The 15,714-nt window shown below is 44.5% G+C and overlaps 1 protein-coding gene across 4 annotated transcripts in view; it reads left to right on the plus strand.

Annotated features, from left to right (window-relative positions):
* The window catches only part of MSH3 (mutS homolog 3), a 239,535-nt gene that overhangs the window by 102,140 nt on the left and 121,681 nt on the right, over positions 1 to 15,714 (plus strand). For all 4 annotated transcript variants that reach the window (XM_075592324.1, XM_075592301.1, XM_075592316.1 and 1 more), the window contains 2 exons: positions 10,308 to 10,422; positions 12,283 to 12,367. In XM_075592324.1, coding sequence (XP_075448439.1) covers positions 10,308 to 10,422; positions 12,283 to 12,367 — 200 coding nt within the window. The remainder of the gene's footprint in view (positions 1 to 10,307; positions 10,423 to 12,282; positions 12,368 to 15,714) is intronic.

A 15,714-nucleotide genomic window follows, 5' to 3' on the forward strand; every position in this document is an offset into this window, starting at 1 on the left:
GCAGCTCCCAGGTACACCCTTCTGGACAGTCCCCACAGCCTCATGACCTGTCTCTGCAAGTTCTGGAACAGGTAGCACTGCCTTTTAAAGCCCTGCTCTGGAGTTAATTTTCCACATCCTAGCACAGCATACATTTAGGGTGTGGTCTGCCTGTCTGCAAAGTGAGGGAGTTAACCTGCACTCCCTCCATAATATATACAGCTGAACCCCATTATAACGCGGTCCTTCGGGGCCACAGAATTAGACTGTGTTATAACCGGGATCGCGTTAACATTTTGCCGCGCGATAGCCGATCTCTCTTCTCTTTGCAGCTGTCAGCCGCTCTCTCCTCACTTCATAAGGCTGTCTCTGCAGCTGTCAGCTCTAGTGCACGGCATCGCAGAGGAGGGTCACCGGGCGATCTGGAGAGGAGCAGCTATGGAGTGCTCTGCAGCGCCAACTGCTGCCCACAAGCTGCAGTGGTTAAGCAGCCAGCCCTGCTCTCCTCCTATCGGCTATAGCTGTTCTAATGGCCCGGCGCTCCCCACGCAAATTAAATATGACATTTGCCCCCTAGTATGTCTTAATAATGCTTTTTTGTTTTGCGTCGTTTGGCACATTAGGCTACAAGCCTGGGACTATATTTCCGTCCCACCTATTGTTTGTCCTCATAGAGTGCAATTGTGGGTTTCTTGTCCAACCAGGATCTTTACCCTGACTGGATCTCTATGTTCATATATTCTCTACCCTATGCACCATGAGATTTTTATGTTAATAACGGTATCTTTGGAGAGCGATAAGCATTTTGTGTGTTTTCATCCAAATTAAATACCCTACTATGCATCACGCCTCCTCCGCATCCGTGTTTTGTGTGTGTATGTGAGTGTACGTATGTATGCGTGTGTGTAATATATATATTGTATTGTATGTCTTTATTTATATAGCGCCATTAATGTACATAGCGCTTCACAGTAGTAATACATGTGGTAATCGAATAAATAACAGATCTTGGGAATAAGAGCTTTAGACATAACATTAAGGAAGAGGTGTCCCTGCCCGAGGAGCTTACAATCTAATTGGTAGGTAGGGAGAATGTACAGAGACAGACAGTGTGTGTGTGTGTGTGTGTGTGTGTGTGTGTGTGTGTGTGTGTGTGTATATATATATATATATATATATATATACACACACACACACACCACACACACACATACACCACGGATGCAGAGGAGGCGTGATGCATAGTAGGGTATTTAATTTGGATACATAATGTCATACATTTATGTTTTGCCCCTGCTGCATATATTCCCGATAAACAAAGCTAATGTTAACAGCTATTGTGCATTAAAGACTTGTATAGTAATTGCAATCCTCTAACAATACAGTACACAAACTCCTTAACACTAAGGCAAAAAAGGTATTAACGCACTAATATCCAGTATAGCATTTCTCCAGTTGCTACACAAGCAAATTAATTGCACAGCCATATGTAACAAATGTGCATAGTCTTCTGCTGAAACATTATACAAATCACTACATTGGCTACTCAATTCAAGACAAGTGTTCACCTACAAAGCTATACATAACACCTCTCCTCTCTATATCACTAACCTAATTTCTCTCACACACGCACCGTCTACGCTCTGCACTTCATCTACTGTAGTGCCCACGGTTATTCTAACACAAACCAGTGGCAATCGCCAAAAAGACAGAGGTAAATGCTGGATGCATGCCTTAAACTTGCCTTAAACTAGACCCAGCATTTTTGCATTGATTAATGGCCCATCAGATTAACAGCGGGGGTCCCTGGCAGTCCCATTCAAACTGAATGGGACTGCCAGGGACCCCTGCTGTGTTAATCCTATGGGTCATTAGTCAATGCAGACATGCCTTAAACTTGCCCTAAACTAGCCAGGTTACACCCAGCACATACCCAGAATGTAACTGGGCTAGTTTAAGGCAAGCTTTAGAATACTCGTGGTCTCGTCTGTACGTATCTTTACCTCCCATATTACGTCCTCTCACTCCCGCCCCCAAGACTTTTTTCCCCATGTTGCATCCCAACTCTGGAATTCTATATCACGCACAATCAGACTCTCCCCTACCATACATACATTTAAAAGTTGCCTAAAAACACGATTTTTCCAGGAGACCTTTCCAAAATTCTACTGACTTCTTTCTTTTACTTTCATCCTGGAAGCCCATACCCATGTCCTAATATTGATAGCCAAACCATCGCTAAGAAACTCGCACACATTATTCCTTGGGTCTTCACTTCCATCCTTCTAGATCAGGGTTTCCCAAACTTTTTTTTCCGTGACCCGGTTATTTTTTGAACTTCTCCTTCGTGACCCACTAAAAATTTTATCGCCTATACTGGCCTATAGGGCCTGCACAGACACACACACAGCCACTGATACACACACACACAGCCACTGATACACACACGCAGCCACTGACACACACACTGATACATACACACAGCCTCTGATACACACACACGCAGCCACTGACACACACACGCAGCCACTGACACAAACACGCAGCCACTGACACACACACACGCAGCCACTGACACACACACACGCAGCCACTGACACACACACACGCAGCCACACAGATACACACGCAGCCACACAGATACACACACACACACACTCGCTCTCCCCTATACCCACACACACTCGCTCTCCCCTATACCCACACAGACACAAACAGTGAATTACAGGCAACGACGGATGTGAGTGACTGGAGAGGGGGCCAGGGGCACTTGGGTGGGAGGGAGGGAGGGGGCCAGGGGCACTTGGGTGGGAGGGAGGGAGGGGGCCAGGGGCACTTGGGTGGGAGGGAGGGGGCCAGGGGCACTTGGGTGGGTGGGAGGGGGACCAGGGGCACTTGGGTGGGTGGGAGGGGGACCAGGGGCACTTGGGTGGGAGGGAGGGGGACCAGGGGCACTTGGGTGGGAGGGAGGGGGACCAGGGGCACTTGGGTGGGTGGGAGGGGGACATGGGGCACTTGGACATGGGGCACTTGGGTGGGTGGGAGGGGGACATGGGGCACTTGGGTGGGTGGGAGGGGGACCAGGGGCACTTGGGTGGGTGGGAGGGGGACCAGGGGCACTTGGGTGGGTGGGAGGGGGACCAGGGGCACTTGGGTGGGTGGGAGGGGGACCAGGGGCACTTGGGTGGGTGGGAGGGGGACCAGGGGCACTTGGGTGGGTGGGAGGGGGACCAGGGGCACTTGGGTGGGTGGGGGACCAGGGGCACTTGGGTGGGTGGGAGGGGGACCAGGGGCACTTGGGTGGGTGGGAGGGGGACCAGGGGCACTTGGGTGGGTGGGAGGGGGACCAGGGGCACTTGGGTGGGAGGCAGTGACTGGGTGGGGTGACTTACCTTGCCGCCGGACGCTTTCCCCTGCTGCCCCCGATATCCCCTGCTGCCCGGGACGGGAGGTGGGCTTGGGGGGACGGGAGGTGGGCTCGGGAGGGGGTGCCACAGGAGGTGAGCTCGGGAAGCTGGCTGCGGGGGGAAGCTGGCCGCGGGGGGAAGCGGGCCGCAGTAGGAGCTTGAACTTCCCCCTCCGTCCCACGTAACGTGCGGGACGCAGAGGAGCTGGTACTTCCTCCTCCGTCCCACGTTGGGAGCGGGGGGGGAGGAAGGGAGCAGACCCTGCTTGCCCTGCGCAAGCGCGCGGGACCGCAGGGGGAAATCGCCGGCATTTTTTTAAAATTGAGCAGGGGGGACGGGAGACACCGCGCGGCCAGCCTCGCTGCGACCCGGCAATTTTGGTGCCGTGGCCCGGTGCCGGGTCGCGACCCACCGTTTTGGAAACGCTGTTCTAGATCATACACCCCTTGGGGCACGGACCTCCTTCCTATTATCTCTGTTTGTCTTAACATATATTGTCCTCCCACATTGTACTGCGCTGTGGAATATGTTGGCCCCATGCAGATAAAAGTTCATACTGGTCATAACATAACAATAAGGTGGCTAATTATATGCATTTTTTATATAGACTATTCCACAGAACATTAGAAAAACATGCATAAAATCTGAAATTATTATTTGTATTGTAATAGCACACTGTATACATTTCGAACAGTTCTCTCCATGAAATATTTCTTAAAGTTCAACAAGATACTGAATCTTTCTGAAGTCTTTTGTTCTGTAAATGTCTTTGTATCTTTGAATACATATTTGCCAACACAACATGAATGTTGATTTTTTTGGAAGTTATAGTCAAAAGAAAAACAAGATCTGTTTTCTTTAGCACTACAGTATTTGGGTTATGTCTATAAAGTAGCAGAATTTCCATGCCCTGAATTTTTTGGCTGGCACCTGAGCAGATCCATGCGGGCATTTGTTTTCTTAGAGTAAATAAATCAAAATACCAATGTTTTTGCACTTCTGGCAATTTACTTAAGTACATTTCCAGCATTTTTTAAGCTAAATTGATATTCTCATTTATTCTAAAATCCAGATATATACCTTTTGATCTGTAGATTAAGGCTTACTTCATTTTAACTCACTCAGAGCCCCTCAATGTTTGTAAAGTTTACACAAATTGCAATTGCCATGTATCTTGCATACATTATTGGGCAGGTATTGCATGATAAAGATGTCCCTGTGGCTGAATCATTGTTACTCTGGGACAATGTATATTCATATTTTATCAGCATGTTAAACCGTTAATGAAGAAATGTTTCTAGTAGCAATTTTTGTCTTGTCGATGTTGAAGCATTTATTCAGCGGAACTAGTAAACATACTGGTGTTCATGGCGCAATATTGATAAGTAGTGCAATATAATGTGCAGATAACCCAGTGATAAAAAATATATAAAAACTGATTACACATCTACTGCTGCTCCATGGGACCGAATCCTCTGGGCTGTAGGCCTACAGCTGTACAGAGCTTTCTACCATGCTTCATATAAGGAAAGTTGCATTCACTGATTAAAAGCATAATCATTATATCTCATCTTAAAACGTTCTGATAAGTTAATGTCTATGCTTTATAACTACTGCTTGAAAATATTGGATCTGGCTAACTAATCAAGGATATAGGATATGGCTAACTAAGTGGCACTTGCAGGCCGCACATGGCGCATGCGCGGCCAGCAAGTGCCGGTTACCCACATGCTGCAGGCAAGCACCGATTGCGCATGCGTATTCCGCCCCCAAATTCTGCCGCCACAAAATGTTGCTGCTCTAGGCCCAGGCCTAATAGGAAGTCAGCTACTTGTTACAGCCATCTTTGATCCTGGCAAACCTCTTCCTGGACTTTGTAATTGGCTGCATTTGTTCCAGGGCTTTAAATAGCAGCCAATTACTCCCTCTGATTGTGTACTGATATGCCCTGAGCCTCACGAGCACCCCAACCCCCCCGTAATACTAGGAACCAACCCCAACGTAGTGCGGACCATGATTCAGGCCTACCTGCGAGAAGCTGGCGAGGTACCCCTGGATCCTTTAACAATCCATCCCCTTCTGCTGGAAGAGAGTAGCAAGATATGTGCCCAAGACGGGTATGGAGACCTCTTCAACTTACAACCTGGGTTAACAAAAATTCCACCAGGGAGTGAAGCGTATGGTAGCATTGTGCTGCTACCCCGACCGGGATGAAGCTGACCACCTCTTCTCCCTGGAGAGTACTCCCGAGGAGGATACCCAGCGAGGCTACAACTTGATACCTGAAGTGCTGGAATGGATCTCCAAGATTCCTGGAAAAATAAAAGTATTGATCCAAAATATCTCGCCCTACCCCATGGCCTTCGACCAAGGCCGAAAATTGGGGTGAATATACCCTGTTACTCCTGTGGAAGATATGCCCCAAGTGAATACCGCCGCGGTGCCAGAGCCACCAGCTGGACTGACGTTCAACTTCGGAGATTCAGATCTTTCGGCTGAATGGAAAAACCGACTCACGGCCAAGTTAGAAGAACATCAGGCCATATTCTCCACAAGTGAGATGGATGTGGGCTGCAGCCGAAACGCCCAACTCGCCATCCGTCTCAGTGACACCACCCCCTTCCGAGAGCATTCTCGTCGCATCGCCTCTCAGGATGTGGACGATGTAAGGGACGTCTTACAAGAGATGGAAACAGCGGGGATTGTGACCAAATCCCGGCGTCCCTATGCCTCGCCCATCGTGGTGGTGAGGAAGAAGAATGGGTCGGTGATGATTGTGTGTTGACTACCGGACACTGAACAATCTCTCACGGTACCCAATCAGTACACTTCCCCACATCGAAGAGATTCTCAACGCCCTGACGGGGGAGTCAATGGTTCAGTGTCTTGGACTTGCGATCCGGGTACTACCAGGTACCGATGAGTGCAGAAGACCAGGAGAAGACTGCCTTCATCTCTACCTGGAAGATATTATCGTCTTTGGTAAGACCTTAGAGGAACATGAATGGCTGCTAAAAGTGCTGGACCGTCTGGGACGAGAAGGCCTGAAACTGTCACTCGACAAGTGCCGGTTCTGCCACACATCGGTGACCTACGTGGGACACATTGTGTCTGCTGATGGGATCGCCCACCTTCGGCAAAGCGCCTCCGTGAAACGTACGTCAGGTGGGAGGCGGGACCAGGCTGACGTCATGACGCATTCATGCAGGGATGAGGGTGAGAGGCACTGTTGAGTGCCGGTTTATCCGCAAGTTGCTATTTTGCAGGTTTGATCTCCACACACTTTGCTAACCGCCATTATGGGCTTAATATAACTTTGTTTGAAGTTATATTAACTGTATATGTTTATTACGCCATGACGATGGCGCAATTAACACAGTAGCCTTTTGATTTTGATACTGTTGTAGCATGGTCGGAGTACCTTTCTTGTTGCTACATTTAATCTACACAGTAGCTGGCTGCTGAATTAAGTGTGTGTGTTACACTTGCGGTTCCACCCTATCTATTGATTTACGATTTGATTGTTCCTCACTACAGATTTGCTACGAACTACCTACTGTTGCTTAAAGTGCATTTAATTTAGGAGGCGATAACTTGATACGTACTAGATCCATGCCTCAGAGCCATTTCAACACACTTTGTGGGCTCTTATGCACTTTATGTATTAGGATCTATCATATTAATGTTTATTTAACAACTAGGCAACTATTTAGTTATTTGCTGTGATCCTGGACTCAGTATTCTAGGTGCCTTTATACTAGCTGTGCACCTTGGTAATATTGACTGTGTTATTTGACACATTAGTTTTGGACTATTCTATGTTATCTGTGGTTTCTGTAGGAACATCCACATGTCATTTATTTACGAATATCTAAATGGTCAGTCTCATGCTACCTGTTTAGAATGTACAGGTTTTTTTTATCATTTTCTAGTGCTGGACCTAGGGGTCCTCCTATATCAATTGTGAGCTATTTCATTACTATTAAGTAATTGCTTGTTATGGATTTCCCCTCTGTTTCAGTTTATGTATAGAGCACTTTGGATTGTTTTATATGTTTGGTCACCCATGTGAGTAATTTATCGCCATATTATTTAGTTTAGTTTTATATCCATTTATTTTAATTCATTGTTAATAAAGTATTGCTTATTAATTCATTCATCACATCATACACTACAATGAGTGCTTTCAAGAGGGTGTTCTTGTCTCTCACTTTATAACTACTCCTTATCCCCTTTTGCACCTTTGTTACTATTCTTAATATTGTACATTAAGCTGATGCGAGAGTCACTTTCCCTTCTTCCCCTAATCCCCCATTTTTCAAGGGATCGCCACTGATCCAGCTAAAGTGGAAGCAGTGGTGAATTGGCCCGACCTGAGAATGTCATGGAGCTGCGTTCTTTCCTTGGCTTCTGTGGCTATTATCGACGCTTTGTTGAGGGGTATTCAAGCATGGCCAAGCCTCTCAACAATCTCCTTAATATATACCATGAGGACACAGGGCGAAAGGCCACCTCTGCCAGACAGCCTTTGGATGACAAATGGACGGCAGAATGTGAGCAGGCCTTCCTGGGTCTGAAGAAAAGTCTAACAGAAGCACCTGTTCTCGCTTATGCCGACCCAGAACAGCCCTACATTCTCCATGTAGACGCAAGTCTCAACAGCTTGGGTGCTGTCCTGCACCAGAAATACCCGGAGGGACTACGACCAGTAGCCTACGTCAGCCGTAGTCTGACTCCCAGAGAGCAGAACTATCCGGTACACAAGCAGAATTTCTTTGCTCTCAAATGGGCAATCGTGGATAAACGCCATGATTACCTCTATGGCGTCACTTTTGAAGTTAGGACGTATAACAATCCGCTCACTTACATATTGACCACCGCCAAGTTGGATGCTACCGGCCATCAATGGTTGGCAGCCTTATCAAACTACAAATTTACCCTGAAATATAAACCGGGGCCACTGAATATTGGAGCGGATGCCCTATCCCGAAGACCAGGCCTTAGCACCACTCCCGATGATGACTTCTGGGAGGAGATCCCTGGACCAGGGATGAGCCATGTACCCATACCGCGGCGATCATAGAAGATAGAGTGGCCTTCTTAGTTAAGGGTGCGGACTCCTTAAGGTGCCACTCCAAAGCCATCCCCACCGCATATTGTGACCCTGAAGGGATGAATCGTCTGTGCACCACAGGTATTGCACCATATACACACACCGTAGCCACACATCTCTCAGGGGGTGGGGAAAGTGCGTTACATATATATTGGAGAAAGAAAGGAAGATGTCCTCTGGCACGTAGACTCAATAGAAGCTTACCTTTATCTTCTGATCCAATAAGAAACAAGCCTCTATATAGAAGGCACATATGTACTGGAAGTGCCTTCTTTCCACAATAATTAAACCTAATCGGTATATATTTTTTGCTCAGTAACACTGCTATTTGTAATCTTCCATTACATATTATGCCTGAGTCTACGCGCCAGAGGACATCTTCCTTCAATTCGTTTTTGGAGGGATGTGGAACTCCCTCTATGGATTCTGGCAGCTGGACTTGAGTATTACTTTTAATACTGACTTTCATACGGGACAATTTCATATCTGTCACCATATATGTTTCAGGGCTGTTATTAACATCCATCATTTTGTATTTAACACAATCTTAGGCACCATTTTTTGTTTACACTTTATTTACAATCATTTGTGTTCACTTAGTAGGTAGTTAGTGGTTAGCGCTACTTTTTTCCTTTTCACTATATATCGGTGGAAAGATGCAATTTTGTTCTAATGGTTTTCACTCTGTTATTGCTGTACCTTCTTGACAAGTAGAGTTTTGTAGAGTAATTATTTAGTGAAGTAATTGAGAAGTGACAGTTGTTTTCTCTTGCTCATTATGGAAGTTAGTGGTTAAGTGTCTACAATCCATCCATTATGTCCATCCAGCCAAACATGCAGGCGACTGTCTGACCGATTAGCCGGTGAAAGGTATAGTCTGTCCAAGAATCGGAAGCCAGAGGCCGGCAGAGGTCACCCAGCTGAGTGGACTAAGGCCACTTCAAGAAATAAGGTGGTGCGTTCCGTGTCTGGCCACACTTGATGAAACATGCACCTTTCCTAGAGTTGTTCTGTGAAGAAAGAAATAGTTTTTGGCTCTACTTTGGGTATCTGGGATGTTTTCTCTCTTACGAGACTTGCTATGGATGAATGAAAGCAATCCATGTGATGGTTAAGGCTTTGCAGATGAGATTAATTTATTTTCCAAGAATAAGGATGTGAATCCACATGAATGAGTAAAAACAAATTCACACGAACAGATGCTTTAAAGCTGCAGTTCAGTCTTTTTTTTGTTTTTTTTTAGTTTTATTTTTTTACTTCAATAGTTTCATGTGGGCGATCTCTACTTACCTAAAGAACTGCATAGCTGCCAGTCAATTCGTTCTCCGTGTATTGATCGGCAAAGTTTGGCGACCTCTTTAAATATGGGGAATGTAAATGGTTGCTATACAGTAGCAACAAGCATGCTTTTAAAAATAGAATACAAGAAAATTGGTCTTTCAAAATTGTTTTTTTTTTTTAAAACAGAAAATGCTAAAAGTATTTTTTCTTACTACAGAACTGATTTATTAAAAAAACACACATGCAGGATATTGCCTGAACTGCAGCTTTAAATTCATCCTATCTTTTACCAACAGTCAAATGGAGGTCTACCCCTGCGACCCCATGTAGTGCAGAGATGTTGTATTTGTTTTTGCCAAATTTAATTAGTTGCCGTGTGACCCTGTCAACTGGAGCTACGTTTAAAATAATCGTACGGATTGGTACACTGTACATTAGTTTATTTGCAGCAGACAGTTGAACACATTCAGATGTTAGAAGTTATGCTTGTCAAATAATTACATTTGTTAATGAATGTCTCTCTTCAGGTTCACAAAGACTGTCTCAAATCCTGAATTTAGAGAAGACTGTGATTTGTTCTTTGGCTGCTGTCATCAAATACCTTCAAGAATTCAATTTGGAAAAGATACTTCGCAGTCCTAGGTAAGTATGGTCACAAACACCATTGTAGACTTGACTTTCACCATCAAAAGCAGATGGGGGATAATACAGTGTTAACCCATAGAACAGACGAACATAAGTATGGTAGAAGTGACACCATTTTAATAGCTAACACGTGATTGAAAAAAGTGCAAGCTTTCAAGGACCGCAAAGGTCTCTTCAGGCAGGTTTTTACCTAAGGAGACAATTGTGGTCCTGAATGCTTGCACTCTTTTTAACCATATGTTAGCTATTAAAGGTATCACTTCTACCTTACTTTTGTTCATCCATCAAAAATAAAACTTTCAGAGTGATGACTTTGCGATTTTGGTGAATTTTTCGCAAAATAAAATCCGGCGCATTTTTCCCGGCTGGCGAAGTTTTATAGGAATTTTGCTGGTTTATTTCTGATTATCTGAAAAAGCTATCTGAGAGCTCAAATTATATTATCTATTTATTAGAACAGACCGACAGGAATCCGTACGTTTTCTCACAACAGATCTGTATTAGTCCTCCGCATTGTTGTACATTATCCTCACAGAGCCAATATATTTGTTTATTGTAGATAAGTAGGCTTTTGGTATATGCCAAAAAAAAGAATTTCAAGTAGCCATTTTTGGGGGGAATTCTGTTGGGTAGATAATATGGTAATTACTGAGTAAATTGCAGAGAGAGTCTACACTTCCTTTATCCAAAGAATTAAAAACAGCATGGAAAAGGGGAACACGAGAAAAGTACTTGTTTTAAATTGTACATGAAACTTCTGTAAAGTAGTAATGATCCAGTGAGGACGGAACACATTTCAAATAAAAAATTTAAACCGCAATCTCTCCATTTTTTTGGTGTGTTTCATATTTCAAATTGAAGAGTTCCTGGGAGGGGAACGCTCAATTTTCTAAATATTTAAATTTTTGTGTGCCTCTTTGGGGAAATAAATAGTAAGGCCACTGTATTAACCCAACAAAGTGACATCATGATCTGATGCTGCAGCTTTCTATTGGCTCACAAAAGCAAGGCAACCTAGGTGACCATATTGTAAGTAAAAATACATTGGTTTTGGATATAGAAAACAATCAAATCAATATTTTAGACTTTTTTATTTTTTAGCAACAAAAATGCTATCTAAAGTATCATTTTGTTGGTGTGCATGCAACTCCAAGCACTGCTAGTAGTCTTAACATTCAGACTGCAGATGGTTGGAGATGCCACTATTTATTTTGGAAATCTGCTCACATAATGTTATTTTATCTGCATTTTAGGTTTTCTAATGCAGAGCTAAACATTTGCTGCTGCATTGGAAAGAGGTTTGCATGGTGATTAGCTTCACAGATGTGATTTTATTTATGCAAGGAGGCATTTCAATTACTCAGTACTGTCCCTCTCCCATCCCCCCTAACCCACACGCTCAATTCCACCCCACCCTCTCAATCTCTCAATCCTCCACCCCACCCACTCAATCCTCCACCCCACTGACTTAATGCCACCCCACACTCTCAATCCACCCCACACTCTCAATCCTCTACCCCACCCCACACTCTCAACCCCTCCCCCCATCCCACACACTTCTCCCCTCCACCCAACCCACACAATGATCCATGAAACTGTTTAGTAAATTCACTCTGAATTTTCTGATGAGGACACTAAGTGATGTTCAAGTAACATGATATATATATAACCTGTTGCATTTTGTGGTAAAAACTGGATAGCAATCAACCTTTTGATAGTCTGCAATGTTTGCATTTAGCTACATTGTCCAGTTCATACCTTGTGGATAAAGTTATTTTATTGATGTAACAATAAAGAAGCGTATAGGACATAGCACCGTACACGTATGTATTCCTTAATATGCTTTTCTGTTTGCAGCAATTTCACACAGCTGTCAAGTAAATGTGACTACATCAAAATGAATGGGACAACATTAAAGAACCTGGAAATCTTACAGAATCAAGTATGTTTCTTGTTGTCTATATCTAAGTTTCATTATACACAAGGAAAAATGTTAGAAATGACCAGACATAGAAAGGGTGCATTCATTTAATATTTGCAAATAGCCCGGTAACTCCTCTTCGTTATTATTTTGGTCTACATCTGGTCAGGTGTTTTGTTTTTCCTGGTCAAAACTATCTTTAGTTTGTTACTTAAAGCTAAGGTGACCATATTTTTAAAGTGACAAACAGGCACAAAATACGAAATGATTTATTAATCATCAATTATTTATTAGTCATCTCTCACTCACTCCACCCTCCTCTCTCTATTACTCTCTTCCATCTTCTCTCACACCGCCCTGTCAGTCCTCCATCTCCCCCATCCCTCTTACACCCCTCTTTTGATCACTCAATGCCCCCCCCCTCTCTCATCCCTGCCTTCTCCCTCCCCTCTCCACAGTCAATCTGTCCCCCTCCCAACCCCACTGACCCACATACTCAATCCCCCACCCCACACACTTCTCCCCCTACCCCACATAACTGTTTAGTAAATTCACTCTGAATTTTCTCATGAGCGGACCATTTCATTTCATTGCAATATATTTGAACAGAGATTACACCAATAAACTCACCCCCCCCCCCCCCCCCAAAAAAAAAAAAACACACACCTCCCCGACCAAGGAAAACGCATTAATTTTACCTTTGGGGGTGGCCCCCAGTCCAACTAGCGGATGCGAAAGTTGGGCCCGACTTCTGGGCGGGCTCAAGGTCCAATGGCGGAGGTGGTGTTAAAAAAAGCCGGGCTGCAGCTGGGGACTAAAACGTCTCCTTTGTACCCGTTTTAAAATTGCCACTCGCAATTTCAAAACTGGCGCAAATTAAGACACTTTACTCCGCCTTTTGGAACACAGGGGACAAGTGCTCTAAAACTGGTATGTCTGGTCACCTGACTTAAAGCAGATAAGGACAACTTGTTATCTTCTTTTCCACGCCTCAATAAGAATAGAGGAACTGCTAATACCAAGTCAGACCCAATAAGTCAGTCCCAGTATCTGGTCCCCAATCAGGGCCGGTGACAGGGGGGGAGAGCCGGGGCAAATATCCCGAACCGGGGCCTCCCTGGCCAATACCAGATGTCGTGCCACTGGAGTGTCTGCATATCCCTCCCCTTCTGTGATAGGCTGTCACTCACCCAGGGACAGCCAGTGAGGTTGCACATCCCTTTTCAGCCTCCTCCTATAGGAGGAGGAAGCAGGGCAAGGACGTGGCTCCATACTACAGATCTGGTTGTTTTCTCCCTGCCCCAAATTCTACGCTCCAACATGATTCACAGGTAGTATGGTTGTGCAGGGGTTAATAGCAGTGGGTGGGAGAGGAAGTGGTTAATAAGCATGTGTATTGCATGAGGGACTTTCGGGAATTAGCTTGAGGAGGTAATTGGTGGGTGGGAAAATCTGACAGGTTCCAGTAGCGTGAGGAGGTATGAGCGATCAGAAGTTACTTGTACTTGGGAAGAGTGACAGGCAGTGAGTGTGACATGGCTGCTTGCACTTTTGTAGAAGTTAAAGGCATGTTTTGCTTTCTGGGATCAAGTGCACCACTTTATCTTTCTTTCTTTCTTTCTGTTTCTGTCTTTTTCTGCTGGGCCCAGCGATCTTTTTTTTGTTTCCTTTACCTGAAACTTTACTAACCTTTAATGTGGTGTCCTGAGGTCAGTCAGTACAATACAGGTCTGGTTGGAGTTAAACACAGTTTGATGTTATACAGCCATGGGCAGTCTCTGTTAAAAAGGAAAAGGGCGTTTCCTTCCTGCATACCATTCAGGGTGGATTATACCATGGTATGGGGGGGGGGGGGAAATAAAATAAGTGATACTGAATGTCATTTATTTTGCAGAGTAAAGACATGCATGGGATGTTTGTAAAATGTACTGTTTTTTGGGGGGCTTGCTATAGAAAATTGTATGTTGTGTGAAGTGTATTATATTTGCTAATTGTGTAAGTTTTGTGAGACAACTTCCCTGTGTGGTTTACTAAATTTGGTTTGGTCCAAATTAACCAGTAATAAAAGGGAGGGTGCCCCTTTCCCTAGGGGCCTGCTGCACTCCTTATTGCTGTTATATGATATGAGGATGTCTGTGGAACTTCAGTGAAAGGATGCAAACTTTCTAATGCAGATATTGCTGGCTATTCTGTGGCTGGAGACATCACGCTGGGAGAACTGGTTGTTGTACACCTGAATGTGGAATCCCTAATTAAAAGAAGGTTCAGAGAACAGCAAAAGCCTCTTTCATTCTTCTCAGGGTCTGATGCTGCTGCTTCTTTAAATAAAGGCTGGGACTCAACCTTTCACAGTGGGGTGCAGAGGGTGATAGAGAGAGAATGATACAGGGTAAATTAGCCAGAGGTATATGTTTTATTACGTTTATTTTAAATCATGATTTTTTTTTCTTTTGTACAGTTGGTACTATTGCTATTTATTATTTAATACAGTGCCTTGCACGGCTATAATTGTCTCTGGCGGTCCGCCACACAGTGGACCACACTCGGACTCCACGGTAGCAGTCCCTAGACATTTTTGGGAATGTTGGCATCTATACAGAATGGGCCCTCTACTGCAGCTGGTGCTGAGCCTACAAGAGTATTGAGGGCCTACCAGCTCCTCGACCTCTCCACCATCATTCTTTACCCCCACGCCTCTTTCCCGCTTAACAACCCTGGGACCCAGGTCAACACTCCGCCCTGGGCCCCTGTACAAGGTCTCTGCACCCTCTGTCCCCAGTTGAGGCTGGCATTACTTCCTGGTAAAACATTTTATAAATATAAATAAATAACTTGAATCTAGAATCAAATCATTTGTACAGTATGGTACGAAGAGAAAGGAGTGGCCAGGTTCTGAGACCTTCTCCAGGATGCGAAGATCAGACCATTTAGCTATTTCAAAGAATAACACGCCAACAACTGAATCCTTTAGATGGCTGCCCGGGAGCCTCCTCCGTCAATAGTACCTACTTTGAATCCATATGCAGAAGCTTGTGCAAGAACCTGATCTCTATGTTGTATCGGTCAATTATCTTAAGCAATTGGGACCCTCAAATGAATTACATTTGACAATGGGAGGCACATAGGGAAGGGTCTGGAGGATGAAGAGTAGGAGAAGATATGGGATGGTGTGGCCACGCTGATAAAGGAGAACTATTATAAAATGATGTTCTATTAGTACATTTGCCCTTCTCGTTTGCACAAATTCAACAAAAAATGAATGTATCCCCACTCTGTTTTAGAAATTGTGATGTTAGAGGTTCAATGTACCACATATGGTGGAATTACCCAAATATTGCTCTCTTATGGAAATGTTGGGAATTTTGGTC

This window comes from Ascaphus truei, chromosome 1 (genome assembly GCF_040206685.1).
Source record: "Ascaphus truei isolate aAscTru1 chromosome 1, aAscTru1.hap1, whole genome shotgun sequence".
In the NCBI taxonomy this organism is placed as follows: Eukaryota; Metazoa; Chordata; class Amphibia; order Anura; family Ascaphidae; genus Ascaphus; species Ascaphus truei.